Source organism: Phalacrocorax aristotelis, chromosome 1 (genome assembly GCF_949628215.1).
Source record: "Phalacrocorax aristotelis chromosome 1, bGulAri2.1, whole genome shotgun sequence".
Taxonomy (NCBI): Eukaryota; Metazoa; Chordata; class Aves; order Suliformes; family Phalacrocoracidae; genus Phalacrocorax; species Phalacrocorax aristotelis.
Window position 1 is genome coordinate 140516303 of NC_134276.1, and position 19487 is coordinate 140535789.

The window sequence follows — 19487 nt, forward strand, 5'->3', positions numbered from 1 at the left end:
GTCCCTGTAGCACACAAGAAGCCTTCCCATCTACACAGGATGCCTGACTTCTGGCATAACAACTTGAGACCCGCTGCTCCTCCCGTTGGGAATCTGGCTAGCACCTGTGAGCCTTTGCTCATTCGAGTCACTTTTGTCTCTCCATACTCATTTAGTGTCAAATAAGACAGTTTATCAGGTAATTTGATCCTGTGTAGTATCTGTAATTGCGTGTCATTATTACTTATTCTTTTAATGATGTACAATCATTTTTCCAAGGCACACGGTACCATTCTGTGTATGACTGAGCAGATGACTCTTAAAAAACAGACTAATGAACACTCAGCAGTCTCGTTGTTCTCGTTATTTTCTTCTAAATGCTCATTTACTTGTCATTCTCTTTCCCTACAATTAAAATGGTTTGAATTTAGATCTAATCAATCCAAAAAATGTGCAGCAAAAGAAGAACCCTCAAAGTGAGTGGGTCTCGGTGACAATTCCGTAAGTCCATTCTCCCACTTGAACAGCTTTAACGATTTGCCAATAAAAATTACTAATAGTTTTGTCCCATTTGCAACCAGAGAAACTTTATTTTCACAGGTTTGGATGAGAGAAATATTTAATCTTTCCTATCATTACTGAATTAACTAGTTTTTCTATGCTGATCTATTAAAAGTTAAGACATGTCACAGTGATTGTGGCACTAAGCACTCTTTGATTTTATTATACACAAAACACAAAATTATCTACTGGATCAACGTTCTCATATGACATCAGGACTATTTAAAAAGCTGCTTGTAATTTTCAAAGATTATTTGGGACAATGTAGGAAAACCATTTTCCAGGAAGTAGTGGTAATCCTTCTTCTATCCTCTTTTTATTCAGAAATGCAGACAGAAGAAGGGGAGAGGGCTGTGTGTGTGTGGTGGTGTGTGGCTTCTCCTTTACAGAAAGAAGTTTGTGAATTAGTTTCTTCATCAGCTGGATCCTAAAATTAGATTTCTGCTGTCCTGAAGTTCTTCCCACTGCAACTAAATACCACTTACAGAGGAAATAAAGGATCAAAAATTACAGTCTAGAAAATCAGATGGAAACAGTTTTTGTATTTTTGGTAATAAGGCTACTTACTTTTCCTACACTGGCAAGAAAAAGAACTTGACATTTTAAGGAAAGGCTTCCATCTTCCTTTTATTGGACTGTGTTAGTGTAATAAAACATTTTACTTTCCAGTCTAAATTGAAATTACATCGTCTAGTAATCCCTGAAGTCAACAGTACCTCATGTGCTTTGGAGTTTTCAAAAATCTCCATTAGTTAGTTGAATGATGAAGGTCACCTGCTATAAATATATCTGCTTCATAGCATTTTTCTGTGCAAATATATAACTATTTATTGAAATCAGAAGGACTCTAGAGGTGGCCACTAACAGCACTGAACATGTCTTAAGATGATGGCATCCTGAAAACCAGGCGATGTATGGGGCTGGGATGCTTTGTAGGTGTGGGGGAAACAAATACTGTCAAGAGGGTACTCTTTAGTCAAATTCTATTTATAAGAATATGTTATCATAAAATCTTCATTTGAGGAGAATGCTGCAGGCAGAGAAGCTTCCTGGCCACAGAGATGTAACGAAGACTTTTGTATCTACACAGTGAAGTTGTTATGGTGTTTTATTTGCAATGGATCAGAGAGGAGGGTCTTCATTAGTCTTATTCAAAGATCATTCAGGTCAATGGGAAGATTCCCTTAAGCTTCAGGGGCTTTTGTGTAAAAGGAAGAGACAAATGCCTAGCGCCAATAATGACCAATGAAATAGTGACTGTTTTGAGTGGGAAATGTACAGAACATACATATAATTAATTTGCTTACAGGAGACATATTTTTGTAAATTATATGATTTTTCTGGTAAGCAGAAACCATAGCATATGTTTGAGCCTTTCCTATCTGACTTTCTTTATTTCCCCATATCTTAACAAACATAACAAACTGAAATATGGAGCTATTTATTTTCTGTTCTGTAATAAGAAAGATACATTACTTTGATGCCCAGAAAATACATTAAACATTCATTTATTTGTGAGAGTTTCATTATATTATTACATATGCCTTGGTTTGGTGCATAGGAAGTGTACAGTTTAACATGCTGATTTTATTACCAACTTAAAAAAAAGGTCTGGAGCTTTACTCTATAATAGACAGGAGATACAGGTCTGAGCTTCCCATGTATTGCTGAGTACAGATGAGATTGGAATTTAAGCAATATGCCTTATCTTTGTAAGAGGTTAATTTCAATGAGAGGTATTTGTTTAATTAGAATCAAACATAATCCTGCAATCAAATAATAAGTACAAAAAAGAGTATTTTTTAATATGTGCAATAGCTTGTTAGTCCCTTACTATTTCTAATTCCTTTTGCACTTCCTCTTGTAGCCGTAGCTGAATGGCGCTTTTTCAATATCTAGGCTAAACTTTTCAGAAATGATTAGCAATTCTGGGTGCCTATTCAGAGTTATCCTACTGGGGTCCAAAAGCGAATATTTGGCACTTTCTGATGATCTTACTCCTTCAAGGTAGTTAATATTGAGGCGAAAGTAATCCTTACCAAACTGCTTCCATCCAAAGATACCATATATTCATCCCAATGAACTCTGACATCTGTTCTGTTCCACATTCTCGGTCACTCTGGTTATCCGGCCAAGGAGCAATAGTTAAGATCTGCCTAAACATTTAGAAAAGTTTTACATTTCACTAGGCAGCTGAGCACTCTTACACACTACTTACTTATACAGACAACTACTACATCAGGCTCACTTAATTTGCTCCACCCTATGTTTAATCAACATAATAGCTTGTTATTTGTCTTAAACTATAAACCAAATATTTAAAAATAAAACAAAAGAATCACTATTGGGTTTTACAAACAAGTATATGACATAATTGTGGTAATGATTTAGGTTGGAGTGGCTTGCTTGTCTGGGATTTTACACGGTCTCTCAGAACCAGTACTTGGAGACGAAGATGTGAACATTGACAATGTTACGATGAGATACCACTCCACCCATGACGTAGTTCATCTCCAGTTTCAGGATGGCATGGAAAGGTCCAACAATGGGCCTCACCTGGCGAACTACACCTGTTGGGATAGAAATAGGTTGCTGAGATCAATAAGGGAATCAGACGGGTTTGGATGAGCTACACCTTGTTGCATTTCAGCAAGAGAAAAACTCCCCTTCATTTTCAGTATCAGTGACGAAAAGTTATTTTATCTATGGGATCTGTAAATGGCCTGCATGAAAGTTTGCAAAATAAGAATAAAACTTTGCATGAAGATATCCTGCAGAAGGTCTAGAAAGAACACTAAAGTGTTGCTAATGGCAGAAAAACTATATATTCTGAAATGAGAATTTTTGGTTTACCTTTTAATCAGGGTGATAAACTCTTTAAGAAGTCTGCAACACTGCTTTTTAAGTAGGACATAAGGAGACTTTCCCTAGGCAAGCCAGCACACACATTGCCCTGAGGAGTACATAAGCACGTACACCCAGGAATGCCATGCGACTTCTGGTACTGTGTTGAAAACCACATTTCATTTGGAACAGTAGAAACTGCTTGTAATGGCAATTACGGTGCAGCTAAAAAATCAACACTTTCCCTAAAAATATCTGGTAAAACTAATTTGTAAATTGACAGTGTGTTGCATTGTGAATGGATAACCCCACTGGAAGCAACTGGAATAAAAGGAGGAGAGTTTAATGAGGAAAGGGGGACTATCACAGTGTCTGTCCCTGTTTCATGCCTCGCATGGACGGTAGCCATTCCCTCACCAGCACCGGGGTGGATAATGAGGAAGGAAGCGGTAAAGGGGAAGTGAGCTGTGTCTTTTAGGGCTCTAGTCTTCCGGTTTGTTTTATACAGAGGATCCCCAGCGCTGGGGTGGAGCAGGATGGGGACTGCTGGGGGCTGAGCGATGAGGGCCTCAGGGGAGTGGCAGGGCAGGGCTTCTCCAGCCAGGGCTTGTCCCACCACCCCAGCCAGGCAGCAGGGCAGGCCAGGGGGCAGCCAGGTTCAACCAAGGGCCCAGGTCACTGCGCAAGTTCCTGGTGATGATGCAGGGCCAAAGTCAAACTAGGAAGGCAACATATGGGTCAGGTCCAGAAGAAGAGGACCCACAATCATGAGGGAGCTGGAGACCAGCTCTCTTCCAGCACAGCTCAGGCAGGGACTGAAGCTGAAATGGGGCTCCTGGCCTCTGAGCAGAGTATGGGAAAGGACCCTGTGGAGGCTCATCTGGGCTATAAGGTCTTATTAATGCCTTGAAACAATGTGGCTAAACAGAATAGCATTGCAGCATCAGACCTACAAAAAAGCAAGGAGTTTTGCCATTTACTCCAAAGGCTCAGGATCAGACCGTAAGCATGTTCTCCCTTCACAGTTATTTTCTAGGTCCGGTGTTATTATGGTAGGGAGCTATCAAACAGCTCACATCTGAAAGGATGTGTCCAAAAGGTCAAAATCACATAAACCCAAGGTCAGCCAGCAGACACAGAAAGTCTGGCAGAGACCCCCTCCTCAGCCCTCTCCTGCTGACAACTGACTTATCTGACAGGACATTTGATTCAGAAGGAAATATACAGTTTAAGAAAGGATTATTTAAGGTGCATTCCTTCTGCATGCTGGGGGTTATGTTTCACAAGCAGGCAACACACCAGAGCCTTCTCAGAGTCCCAGCCAAGCTCCTAGAGCAGTCCCTTACGAACACATTGGCTTGAGATCTGATGGGAGAGATAAATGTTTGCTTATGCAGGCTGTCAGCACCTTTTTCTAAAGCAGTGATGACATTACAGTTTTGTCCTGTTTAAATACCAACTAATATCTTCAGCATGCAGTAAAATTGCAAACTTTTCACCACATTCACTTTGCTTGCCATATTTGATGAACACACTTTTTAAAGCATCCTTCCCCCTACAATTTATATGTACATACATCCATATATATATATGCTTTTTTTCTTTTTTTTATTTAGTTTTCTTGGCTATTCTCCTGCACCTTATAAAAATGACTGGGCTTGGCCGATGATATATTGACAAAGAAAAGCCTTGCTAAAATTGCCCTCCCTTTAGGGTAGCATTTAAAGCATTTTGCTAACAACACATCACATTATTGCAGGCAGCGCTTTAACTGACAACCACGGAAATACGCAGCATTGGAATCACTCAGTACTGGCAGGCTCTTTAACCTACCCTGTTAGCGGCTCATGCAGTAATCACCAAGCCTCAGATGGCGAAGGTTGCTGTTGCCATTTAGCAATCTTTTTATACTTTCTTGTTCTGCTCTAGTCTAGAAGTGGGATTGCAAACTGTTTATTTCTGACGTGATGCAATTCCATTCAAGATGGTCTCTGCCACAGTATGGCATCTATCTGTACATTATTGATGTAGCATTCAAAGCAACTGGTAACTTTCTCACTCTTGTTTGGATGTATTCTGCTAATAGGTAGAAAAAATGGACCATTTATTTTCAAGGTCGAACAGGCAAGTACACTGTGATCCATGTGGCGGTACCTTTCCACACAGTTCTCTTGCTGCAGTTTTAAAATCAACCCTAATAATGGTTTGAAAAGTGAATGCCGCACGTGTTAAGACAGCTATATTGAAACAAGAAACTGAAGGAATGTACAAAGAAACACAATACTCATTGCTGTGCCAATGTCCTAGATGGTCCTGAAATGACCACCAGTGCAAAAGAACTATTTCCCTTCCTCTCCTGCTAAATAAATGGGGTGATGCAGTCAGATGGGTTTGCACTACAGCATGTGTATAAGGGTGCAGTTGTTCTAAATGGGCAGAAGGAAAAACCAAAAGAGTAAGAAAAAACCCTTGAAATGTTCTACTGGACAAAAGCATATGACAGGTTTTCAGCTCTTGGCAGATTCACTCATTAAGAGCTTTCAATTTTTTTGGCAAAAAGTGCTAAAATGGAAAACCTGAGCATTTTTCTCCACCAAACTCAAGGACAAATGTGGGTGGAAACCATGCAGTAGCAAAGCTGCTCAGAGGCTGAAACCTGGCTACTCGTTTACCCAATTCCCAGCGATCCTGTCGCAGCGTTCCTAGGACTTGTCTCAGAAATGCTGTTAAAGGCTATCTGCTATAATGTGTCACTCCCTTTTGACACTACCCGTGCCTGATTCTCTAACGTCTTGTGCCTTTCATGACAGGTACAAGGGAGGCTCAGCTATGCTAGACCCAAACAAGGCCAGCAGTGCCTTGTGCCTGTTCTCACAAATAGGTGTCTAAAGAAAAAGCTTGAGATTTGGGCCTGGTACATGTAATTCACATACGTGGCTCAGTGAATCTGTATCTTGAGAGCATTTAGCACAGGACACATGTGAAGATGCCATGTGTAGTAATTCTGGGTATTTTTAAGTGACGTGGATTTATTAGTTACTGCAACATTTGCATAAACAAGTTGTTCCATTATGCCTTTTGGCAAACTAATACCGGGTCTGGATTTGTGGTCTGACATCCTTCAGCATTTATTGCTGAATAATAAATGTAAAAACATACTGTATCGTAATAGGAAGGTTACAATTTTTAAATGTACTGAAAAGTCAGGAAATTTAGAAATTAAGCAGCTGCTTTTTGATCTCTTTTTTAACAGTCTAAATCCAAAGTAGCTGGATGGAGCCACTCAGATTTGACATGGGGATAATTGCAGACTGGGACTTGGTCCTGGATCACTATATCAGTACACACTGTCCCGTGAGTCACTCTCTATAGGATGCCAGGAGAACAATGGTGTTGCTCATTAAATGATGTGAAAACAGAGTGCTCTCACAGACCAACATCAGCTGGTCCTTTCTGGGTCCAAAGCTGAAGACTCTACAGTTGGTAAATGGGGTGAGTTTATTTAAGCAAGTTCACCCAAATCCCTTTCCAACAAAATTAGATTTCAGCTAGGTTAGAATTTTGCACAAAAAATGCCAGGAGAATATTTGTCTATATTAAAACAGGGCAAATCACTGATAATAAATGAACAAGTTGATTCGCACTGCTTCTGAATCCTGGTGCCAGGCAATCTCAAGCATCTTGCCTACAGGCACATCTATGCAAGCAAGTGCTATTGCCCTCCAGTCTGTTGTGCTGCTGTCGCTCTTTATACTCTTCGGTTCATAATCTGTGACCAAAACACAGACTCAACCTACAGAAAACCCTACATGTCACAGGCCAGGCAGACTACTTTCCATCAGCTCACCTTTGTTTCGGTTTGCTTTTTTGTTAGCTGAGTAGAGATGTTATTACACATCCCAAATCTGCTTGGGTATCTTCATGGTTTGCTGACCTCCTTTTAGAAAACAACAGTAAGACTTCTTTTTCTTGCACACTTTGCCCTTATTGTAAACAGGATCTACGCCAACCCTTTCCATCTGCTAATCTGTGTAAGCAAACAGCCTTGGCTTGAGAGGCAGAAAGTTTTTGGATGTCACAGTTATTTCTGCAGTGGTAGTCTGACTGTGGCCCAGAACTTTTAAAGCTCTGTAATTAATACCCTGAGCTGCTCTCTTGCCCCGTTTCTTCTTTCATGTTTTGTAATTTGATTTTGTCTCAGGTAAAAGTATGTCACCATGTGTAGCATGGACATTAACCTAAATAATATATAATACTTATTTTCAAGTGAGAATAATGACAACAACCAACAATCTTAGAGCCATTGTCGCTGGATTACTGAGGCTTTGCTTATCAAAGAAGATGGGATAAATAAGACAGCAAGGTTAATATTGTTAATCTTCCTAAGCCTTTCAGCAGAATTTCTATTATTGTAATCAGATGCCACAGGTATTCCTTGGCTTGTCTATACCTCTTTAAGATATCATTACATTTCTCTGCTTTGAAATATGTGCGACCCTCAGGCAATTCACCTCTGTGTCTGGTTTCTGCTTGTATTTTTGCATTATGCAGCTGATTTGCTAAGAAGGTCCATTTTGAACTTAGGAGAAACACTGCTGTTTTGTTACCACATTAACCCATTCTAGATGACAAGTCCCTGCGTTATCATGCATTAACATTTTGTCTCCAGAAATCCAGACTGCTGATTCTGACTTCTGTGCTAAGCTCACTGCCCAGTATGCTGAAGGAGCACTTGCAAAACTCTTTAAGATAAAGAACTTTTCTTCTTTTTTTTTTTTCCACTGCTAATCACAAAATCTGCAGCAATTACACTTGCAATGAATCTGGGTCATCGTGTTCCTTACACCTCTTGCTGAACGCTGCATTTGCATTTTCTCTAGAGAAAGTTCCTCTAACAGGGATCTCCACGGTTTGCTGGAAAGCAAAGCAGAACCAAAGCAGCTTATTTTCATACTGCCACTAGAAAAGGCTGTTTTGGGTGGTAGAGAGGGTGCATTATGTTATGTTTTCTGTTGCAGTGGTGAAGGTTGCAAGATTTTCCACAGGGATTGATTCCTGAGTCCAGTCAAATATTTCAATATGTATCATCATAAGAAAACAGTACAGACTTAAGATGCACCCATTCCTCAAAAAGAGAGCCTCAGATAACCTAAACTTCTAAAGACCCCCCCAAAATCAAGCTGAGAAGTGTTAGTGGAGTGGGCACGGGATCAGAGGCTGAAGGTAGAGGCAACAAACAGGGACTGCTGATTACTGGGGAGCTGTATCTGATGACTGCTGGCAGAAGAGGGGATGTGCTGAAGTAAACCTCCCTCTTGCCTTACCTGCATATGCACATGCAGATGTATGTGTTTGTGTATACATAAACAATCCAAACTACAGCCAAATCAAAAATTGTTCTTCCAAATAACCTCAGGAAAATACAATAAACACAGTTATCAAAAATGTGATCAATCCCCTCCACCACATTTCAAGCTCTGTGTTAAGTAACGAGCACAAGAGTTCTTTTCCTCTTACCACCTTCCCATCTCTTCCCCCAGACATGGGATGCAGCTATATTGTCACATGCCAAAGGACAGTAACAAAACTACTTTTTTAAAATTTTCCTTTGTGCTCACAGCAAGCACACAGTCTTCTTTCTGTGATTCTTCTCAGGCTGCAAGTTAACAGAGACGTGGCTTTTTGCTGTCAGTTGAATCCAACAGTATTGCTCCTTTTTCAATCCTGCAAGACTTCACACTTGATATTATAGGCAGGTACTAATTTAGCCAGTTTTTCTGGGAAGAAACAATTTATTTAGGATAATTTGCTAATTTTTTTCATCAGTTAATTGTATGATCTTGGGATGGATGGTGAGGAGTTACTGAGAGAGCATGAAGTGGTGAAAAGAATGATCTATTTCTCTGAATCATTGATCTATAGTTAATATATTAATCTGGTCCTAAATAGAACAAAACACATCTTTTAATTCATTCTGAGATCTATTTTAAATTAAATACTCTGTAAAAAGTACCTGAAATAGTAAGAATGGGATATATATTTGAAATACCAAAGGCAGACAAACAAGTCTGAGCATAGCTAATTGTTCACTTTACCTTCAAAATAAGCACACACTGCCATTCAATTTTTTTGTGTGTGTGTTTGCATCCTGGCCATGCATTATTAAAGTTAACTTTCACAAATCAGAAACTGATATCACAACTGAGAATTAGTCTTCATTCACTCTACTGCAAGTTGAACCATAAAAAAAAGAATATTTTGCATTAGAATTAACAGCAACCTGGTATATGAAATATGATATGAATTATTGCATGAAATATGGCTCCTTAAGAATGTTAATATCAGCTCCACTGCAAAATACAGTCATAGACAGCAAAGGGACTAAGGGCTGCGGAAAGCTGAAATCTCCTAGGACCTTCTTGGTAATTCTGATGTGTGATGATGTTTCTTTGCCCAATACACGGCCTGTTTCACTGGCTGCCTAGCTCTGAGATCCCCAGGCAATTTCTAATCTAGTACACACCAGCAAGGCAGGTAGGTCAGCTGGGTCACAAAGCTGAGCAGGGTATAAGGCTTAACAGGTGAGAGGCAGGAATACATACCAGGGCTGAAAAATGTGTAGCTTGTTTGTGCAGAACGTATGACATTTTGGTAGCAATACACTAATTTCTATTCCTCATGAGATAAATAAAATCCCATGTGAGATGCATAAGCAAATCAGCAAACCCAAGCAAATCAGTTTTCCCCTCTAATTTTCCTAATCCTCTGGCTATGAATCTATAGGTCTGATTGTAAGTGAAAGCTAAAGTCCGTCACAAAATGTGTCCCCTGCCAAAAAAGCACAGAAGGCTTGTCAAGAGAATGTGCTATTAGATGGTGAGAGTTAGTGCTGTCTGTTTTCAGACAGAACTTTGGGGATGAGCTGCTAGCGACACCTACAAGAGAGACATTTCAATAACACAAAAAACACCTTATAATTTTTCCTCTAGCTATTTTCCTTGTGCTTTAAATGGATACTTGGAACATGAAATGATTGATTTGGAAAAATTCAAGTACCAGAGAATGTGGTGAGAGCTGTGGAGCTGGAGCCTAAACTCAATTGAAACTCAGGTAATTTATTGGGCTTTATATGAACTTCCAAATAATATCAGCATATGTTCTGAAGTCCTACATTTGGCTGTTCCTGGATCTGTGTTTCTCCATGAAACCTGCTCTGGTTCATTTTACAGCCTTGCCAGAGATGAATAGCCCTAGCTGCCACACCGCAACAGTAACTAACTTTTTTTAAGCAGTGGATCTCTGGGAATCACAAAAATAGCTTTTAAATAGTCTGCTAGTCGGTGTCAGGCCATGGGTATGTATGATTATGCATGAAGGACGGACATAGGCTCTCCTCTAACGTTAGCAGACTTCTTTAATCCCATGTGGACGTTGCAGTAATGAAGCTGAGAGGTTATCTCAGTCTCCTGGAACCTAAAGACATTGCATGGCTGTTAAAGGAAAGTAGCCCAAAACACCGGTACGCTAGCGGTAATGTGTGATGAACAACTCTTTGTAGGGGAAAAGCATGTTTATGAGTTTCCCTAAAGCAATACAAGAAGACCGATCTCCTCATGTTAATGCAGGATCCTGGACTATAATTTCCAGTTTGCTTTTCTCCTCAGGGCCTCTTGCTTTATACTGCTGGCCAAGATTTTCAAAATTAAGAGTACACATCTCAAATGCATCAGTGTTACTTAAGAGCCTAGTCCTAGTTTCAAAAGAGATGTTCAAGCAATTAGGAAGTTTAGGACTATGGAAATGCTCATTGTAGTGGCTATTTTAAAAGGCAGAATTGATAGGATCATTCCAGAAATGAGCAAGAGAAAAAAAAATCCAGACACGAGTTGCAGGTTAGGCTTGAATACCAGACTATCTCAGTCTAGAACATGTAAATACATATCTACAGTGTGAAGCCAAAACTATATAGTCAAATTGCTTTTTGGCTCTGTAGACCTCAACTCAAAGAAGTCATGTTAAGATTTGTAAGAAAAAAGTTATTTCTTATTCAGCATTCATTACAAATAGAAAGTTCATCAATAAGGTTGAAAAATAATTCACATCCTGTTCACAAACAGAAAACATATATTTCAGGCTGTTTTTTTCCATTTTTTTCCCTGTAAAAAGCTTTGGGGCTTTGCATACATTATAATTTAATTAAATTCTTTTCCTGAAAGCTGCTCTTTATTCAAAATGTTATGCCAAAGTAATGATTTTCAGTGCTTAAACTGCTCTGCCAATACCAGAGTACTTACTGACCTATGCCATGCCAAGGGAGAAGGGAAATGAATCAACTGTTGGGTAATTGCTTAATGTATCCTAGCTTTGAAAATATGCTTCAAACATTGCACAACAGGGAATGTCTTACTACGTTTGGTAGAGTGAAAGCTGCAAAGTTTTTCCTTTTGTAGCAATCCAGTCCTGTCATGTTTTCAGCACAGCCACAATCCAGAATTAGAATCACAGAATAGTTGAGGTGGGAAGCACCTCTGAAGACCATCTGTACAACCCCTTGCTCAAAGCAGAGTCACCTGGACCACCCTGCTCTGGGCTGTGTTCAGTCTGGTTTGCATGGCAAGGTTTTGGTAGCAGGTGGGCTACAGGTGTGGCTTCGTGAGAAGCTGCGAGAAGCTTCCCCTATGTCCAACAGAGCCAATGCCAGCCAGCTTCAAGACGGACCTGCTGCCAGCCAAAGCTGGGCCCATCAGCAACAGTGGTAGCACCTCTGGGACAACATATTTAAGAAGGGGGGGAAAAACTGCTGTGAAACAGCAGATGGAGAGAGGAGTGAGTATTTTTGAGAGGAACAACCCTGCAGACACCAAGGCCGGTGAAGAAGCAGGAGGAGGAGATGCTGCAGGCGCCAGAGCAGAGATTCCCCTGCAGCCTGTGGTGAAGACCATGGTGAGGCAGGCTGTCCCCCTGCAGCCTATGGAGGTTAACAGTGGAGCAGATATCCACCTGCAGCCCATGGACGACCCCACACCAGAGCAGGCAGATGCCCAAAGGAGGCTGTGACCTCCTGGGAAGCCCACACTGGAGCAGGCTCCTGGCAGGACCTGTGGACCTGTGGAGAGAGGAGCCCATGCTGGAGCAGGTTTGCTGGCAGGACTTGTGACCCCGTGGGGGACCCACGCTGGACCAGTCTGTTCCTGAAGGACTGCACCCCAGGGAAGGGACCCGCGCTGGAGCGGTTTGTGAAGAAATGCAGCCCATGGGAAGGACCCACATTGGAGAAGTTTGTGGAGGACTGTCTCCTGTGGGAGGGACCCCACGCTGGAGCAGGGGAAGAGTGTGAGGAGTCCTCCCCATGAGGAGGAAGGAGCGACAGAGACAACTTGTGATGAACTGAGCACAACTCCCATTCCCCATCCCCCTGTGCTGCTCAGAGGGGAGAAGGCAGAGAAAATCAGGAGTGAAGTTGAGCCCGGGAAGAAGGGAGGGGTGGGGGGAAGGTGTTTTATGATTTGTTTTTATTTCTCATTACCTTACTCTGATTTGATTCGTAATAAATTAAACTAATTTCCTCAAGTCGAGTCTGTTTTGCCCATGACGGTAAATGCTGAGTAATGTCTCCCTGTCCTTATCTCATCCCAAAAACCTTTCATCATATTTTTCTCCCCCTGTCCAGCTGAGGAGGGGGAGTGATGGAGCGGCTTGGTGGGCACCTGGTGTCCAGCCACGGTCAACCCACCACAGAATATCTCTAAGGATGGAGAGTCCACAGCTCTAGGCAACCTGTTGCAGTGCTCAACCAACTTAACAGTATAGAAAATAATTTTGTTTCATACGTTTAAATGGAATGCCCTGTATTTCAATTTCTGCCCATTGACTCTTGTCTTTTCCACACCACTGAGAAGAGTCGGCCTCTGTCTTCTTTACTCCCTCCCAATACATTGATCAGATTCCCCCTGCATCTCCTCTTCTCCAGGCTAAACAGTCCCAGCTCTCTCAGCCTCTCCTTGTACGACAGATGCTCCAATGCCTTAATCATCTTCATCACCCTCTTCTTGACTCTCCCCACTATGTCCACATCTTTCTTGTACCAGGAAGCCCAGAACTGGACACAGCACTCCAGTGGTGACCTCACCAGTGCTGAGTAGAGGAAAAGGATGACCTACTTCAGCCTGCTGGCAACACACTTCCTAATGCAGCCCATTGGCTGCTTTTGGCACAAGGGCATACCATTAACTCATGATCAACCTGGTGTCCACCAGAACCCCCAGGTCTTTCTCTGCAGAGCTGCTTTCCAGCTGGTAAGCCCCGAGTGTGTACTGGTACATAGGGTTATTGCTCACTTGGGGCAGGACTTAGCATTTCCCTTTGCTGAACTTCATGAGGTTCCTGTCAGCCCATTACTCCAGCCTGTTGAGGTCCCTCTGAATGGCAGCACAACACTCTGGTGTATCAACCATTCATCACAGTTTTGTTTCCTCTTCACACCTGTTATGGTGCACTGACCCATCATCCAGGTCATTAATGAAGAAATTGGCCCCACTATTGATCCTTCAGATACACCACTGGTGACTGGCTGCTAGGTGTGCTACTGATCTCGACCCCTTAAGTCTGGCAGTTCAGCCATTTTTCAATCCACCTCACTGTCAGCTTGTCTAGTCTACATTTCCTCAGGTTGCCTATGAAGATATTAAGGGAGATGATGTTGAAAGCCTTACTAAAGTCAAGATAAGCAACATCCACTCTTCTCTCATCCACTAATCCAGTCATCTCTTTGTAGAAGGCTGTCGGGTTGGTCAGGCATGATTTCCCCTTCATAAATCCTTGCTGACTACTCCCAGTCACCTTCTTGTCCTTAATATGTTTGGAAGTTTTCCAGGTGGGTTTGCTCCATCACCTTCCCAGGGACTGAGGTGAGCCTGACCAGCCTGTAGGTCCCCCTAGATCCTCCTTCCTGGCCTCTTGAAGGCTGGAGTGACATTTGCCTTCTTCCAGTCCACGGGAACTTCCAATCACCACAATCTTTCAAAGATAATAGAGAGTGGTCTCACAGTGACATCAGCCAGTTCCCTCAGCACTTGTGGGGGTACCTTATCAGCTCCCATGGTCTTGGGTATGTCCAGTTTGTTTAAATCAGGTTAAGAACAGATCCTCCTCCATTGAGGGTGAGTGTTTCTTGCTCCAGACCTTCCTATTGCTCTGAGGGCCCTGGGCCTCCTGAAGGCCAGTCTTATCAGTAAAGACCAAGCCAAAGAAGGCATTGAATACTTCTTTGAATACATCGGCTTTCTCTATGTCTTTTGCCACCAGGTGTCCTACCCCATTCAGAAGCAGACCTACATTTTTGATAGTCTTCCTTTTGCTGTTGATGTACTTGTAGAATCTCTTCTTTTGCCCTTCAAAGCAGGGGGCTGTGCCTCCATAGGCACTTACAGGCATTATGTTCCTCCAGTCTTCTCTAGTTCATGACTGTGCCTAAAGGCACAATCTAGCTGTCAATTTGCAGCACTTCCCAGACCACCAGATGTCTGCTGACTTCATAAAGTTAATGTACACCTTAGATTCCACCATCTCTCAAAAGCTAAATAGTCATTGTAATTGTCTTTTTTTTTTTTTTTGTGCAAGTTACCTATATTTCTCTCAATTATTTGTGACAATAGCAATAGCAATGTAGGCTCCTGCTATGTGGTGCTCTCTAGTCTCTGATATAATCTGTTTTATTAGTAAGTGGCTGCTCTTTGGAAAATGAAATATTTCTTGGTAATCATCACTGCAGGCATCAAATCATATACAGAAAAATAGCTCTGAAGATATCATTAATCCTTAAGCTGCTACACCTGACAAACATAAATATGGTTAAAGGATTCAGAAGCCTCATTAATCAAAATAGAAGTACTGAAATAGATTTCCTCTTGCTTTGAAGTGTAGTGCCCCCATAACATTGTGAATTAGACCTTCACTCAAGTTTGACGGTGAACACTTGGCAAAATAATAGATTTGGACAGTCAAGTTCAAATTGGATGTTAAAAAGGTTTCCATGCTGATGGAGAACTGCTTCACAGGAATGTGGCTGGCTACATATATCTTAGCTGAAGTATCTGGGGACAAGATTTTCAAAAAAATACACTTTTCAAACATGGACCTCCCAGATCTTTATTCAAATTCATAAGAAAATGGCCTAGTGTTCACCTGTTGAGCAACCAAGTGCTTATTAAATGCTTTAGAAGTCAGTTTGGACATATAAAATCGCACTTTCATAACCTACATGACACTCAGGGCAATTTCACTGTTGGTTTAAGCTGATCAAAAACAGTAGCCCTGCTATATCCTCCACCCCTTCCCTTGGATTAACACCTGTAAGAAAAAAAAAAAAAACACAACGAAAATGTAGCTTGCTGCACAAGCAGTAATGGTGGCAACAGGGAAAAGGCTAGAGTCTTTGTTCAGAGGTAGACAGGAGAGGGGGATTTCCCTTTTGAGTACCAACAAAGCTCCAGATCACTTAATACAATCCCAACACTCCCTATTAGGAAACAAAAATGCAATGGTGATTTAGGTACTGTAACAGTGAATATTGCACCAGTGGCATAAACAGGACCCCTAACGACTTGGGCCAGTTGGTCCAGTGCTGACCCCACTGGCATGTTATCTCAGGGACAGGCAGAAATGCCTGTGTCCCCAGAGCAATTCAATAAGCGCAACCCAACAGTGCAGTGTATCCTTCTCTGAGAGGTGTAGAAGAGCATCAGAAGTAGGGCAAGACACCCCTCAGAAAAAAAGAGGAGGGCCTGCACCTGTGACCCTAAGCAACAGCCCAGATCACTTCCATGCTCACAGTGTCTGTTGACCGTAGTAATCATTTATAAACCATGTAAAGACAAAGCTCTCGTTTCAAGACTGTCCAAACAATTGCCTCCCAAACTCTCCCGCCTTTAAAGTTTTCACCTAGGGTACAAGTATCAGTTTAAGTTTAGCTAAAACTGAATCTGCTTCTCTTTTTGCCTTTCATTTCACCTCTGAAGAAAAAAGAAAAAGGAAACTACAGTACATGAGTTATATTTCAGCATGAAAAAGGATCTTTCTGATTAGCCTTATTTAACAGATCAGAAATTTGGGACTCAATTTATTATAAATGCTATCCTTCAACCACTCAACAAAGTTTAATTTCATTAACACTTGGGCTTCTCTAGAAAGCTTTGATTGCTGAAATGCATCAAATAAAGAGGCAATAAAGAGGCCTCATGGTATTAATACATTTTTTGGCCAGAAACAAATGGTAAATATTTTCAGAGCTATTATCTGTCATGTTGGATCATATGGAGCCTTGGTATTATGAAAGAATTAAAAACAACCTTTGATTTTACTGAGGTTTGGCTAGCTTACAAATACTATGATCTTTATTAAAGATACCAAATAACTTCAGAGAGATGTGCTCTTATCTTGGTTTGGCAAACTTGAAGTGCTTTTAGATCTCTGGTTTGCCTTCCAGCCAAACCTCGCAATGGGTTTTAATGTTGACAATGCTGCGAAATCACTCATGCCTAAAATGCAATAACTGTACTTGAAGTAGCCTCATTAAAAAATAGTTTCCACCATGTATTTTTTAATCCTTCCTGTTCCACCTTTGAGAACGTGACATGTTTTATGTAGTATAAGAATCTTATATATTACAAAAACAGGTGGAAAAACTTCAAGGCTGAATGTCCAAAATGTGCAAAATCACATATATCAGCCCCCTGATACTTTATTCCCACTATCTTATTTACAGGGGGTTTAGTGTCCATCACCGTATATTATCGCACACATGCAACCTCTCCATTTAGGTAGAGTGGCTTAATTTACCCTACCTGTCCCACGACCACATTATTCAGTTTGAGCCAAGCTTTGATACAGTAGCATATCCATGACACCTGGACAATTAATTATTGTAACCCTAAGCATTTCTTGGCAAAGAGCCACATTATGGCACACAGCACGATATGGCTCCGTGATTCAATTTACCATGGAAGAAAAAGTACCTAATCCTGAGGATTTGACATGAAAGCCCTTATATAGCCACTCAGTCATCACCTAGAGGCGACAGCTCTGCTGGTATTGTTAGCAGAACTTCTGACGAGGGAAGCTTTCTGAATCTTAATGTGTGTGACCAAATTCCCAAAATAAGGCTGAAATAAGGGGTCACTTCACAACATTTGACCCCTTTAAAAAATAAAAGATAGGGCGGTTTTTTTTTAAAGTGAAACATGCATCTGTGCATCATACTGGGAAAGATTTATGATATGCCTTGAGTCTCTTACCTTCATCTCCAGTTGCATAGGGTATGTAGGCGCTACTGCAGGAATGAGGTGCTTGTTATCAACACACAAACTCAGGAGCAGCAGCAGAAGCAGCTGAATCAGTTGCACAAATACTGCGCACTTGGAGATCCTCAGAAAAGCAGGTCTCTGACTACTCTAAACCAGGGCAAAGCACCTCAGAAGGCTAAATTCACACAGACATCTTTCAGAGGAATTGCTATAGTATGTTTCTCGGTGTACTGGGTTCCAAATCTGGCTTTATTTGCTCATTTATGTAATATCTCAGCCCACTGTTTAAAATTAGGACCAAAAAATGCATGCTACATAATCTGAATCAAGGACCTTCAGCGGTCCCCTTAGCAGGGGACTGAGTCCCCTGACTCACTCCATTTCTTTCCCAAGTTGTCAGGCTTTATACTTCACAGCACAGTTCACAAACCTTTGTCAGAGTTGCAGCATATTTGTCTGCTGGCTTTATGGAAACTGTAACTGAAGGTGGTCTGTATAAATGTTTTGTAATACGTTACACATTCCTACCTGAGGGATGAGATGAACATTGATTAAGGAGGAGCGTTTGATTAATCAGATACTTGCAATGTGCTAGAGTGAAATTTGGCATTAGGAATGTTGCTCCACTGGAGCACGAGACTCATTCTCACCAGAAGAGCACCTTCAGCATTTCTCAGATACAAAATGAAAATTCACCTCCTGCTCGAGTTGCTTGTTTGCCTCCAGAAGAGCTCTCCAGCCTGACATTTTTTCTGGAGGGGAGGGAGGGTGTTGAGAGATTTGACTACTGAACAGCACAGTCATCAGCATCCCGAAAGGGCAGGTTCAGGCAATAAATCTAGGATCCCGTTTACCAAATGGCTTCTGGGCACCCTTGTCTCGAATGCGTAGCTACTAATTTCGACAGGGCAACCTGGCATAGAGAAAAACTCACAAAATATTCTTTGCTGAGGGGCTCCTCTTGTGAAAAGGGGGAAGCCTAGATGAAACAAGAACAAAGATACTGAAAGGGACTGTGTCTTTTTTAATGTAAGACTGCAAGACCCTGTCGAAAAACCTGCTGAATTATGTCCCTGCTCTGTGTGCTCACTGTGAATGACTGGACAGCACTGCCAGACACCATTGTTGTTTCATGCTAATGACATTATAGTCATGACAAAAGGTGCCTATTGTTGCTTACTTTCTATTAGAGTATCCAGGAGGGGAGCACATTTCAGATGTGCTGAAATCCTTGCCCCTGTGAACAGCAGAGCTCTCCTGGACGCTCTGCCTCTGCCTACACCTAGCCTCCATTTCCCCACAGAAAAGCAATTGTAGGAGAACTGCTACTTTCAGCATCACAGCCGTGCCAGGAAGCCCAAATCAGTCCGAGGATCTCATTATGCTAAACACCGTAACAAATGCACGGTAAGAGCCAGCCAGCCTCTGGCCCAAAGATAAAGAGTCTAGAGCAACAGAGGATAAGGGAGAAGCAGAGAGGAATGTGAAGGTACTTGCCCAGCACTGCTGAGTGGGTCCAGGAACAAAGTTCAGAACCAAATCGTTTGCAAACCAGTGACTCTGAATTTAATGTCAGACCATATAAACATTTGCCCGGCGGACTATGAAAAGACTTTGCCACACTGGGAATGGCGAAGCTACTTATGAGATACAGACCTACTACCCCTGTGCTAAGGACAAGTTTCCCAAAAGTCCAATAAACTTCCAGTCTCCTTCTCCTGCCTCCAGCCAATATGGATCCCACAAGCACACTGCCTTATGGTATCTGTTTTTGTTTACCTTCTGATCATTTTTTAAAAGTCT

At 41.6% G+C, this 19487-nt stretch overlaps 1 protein-coding gene across 1 annotated transcript in view; it reads right to left on the reverse strand.

Moving 5' to 3' along the window:
* Window positions 1–1965: 1965 nt before the first annotated feature.
* Window positions 1966–19487, reverse strand: part of FBLN1 (fibulin 1) — an 80279-nt gene continuing 62757 nt past the window's right edge. The window contains 1 exon segment of the mRNA XM_075112530.1: window positions 1966–3110. Within this exon segment, the coding sequence (XP_074968631.1) occupies window positions 2971–3110 (140 nt within the window). The 3' untranslated portion in view covers window positions 1966–2970.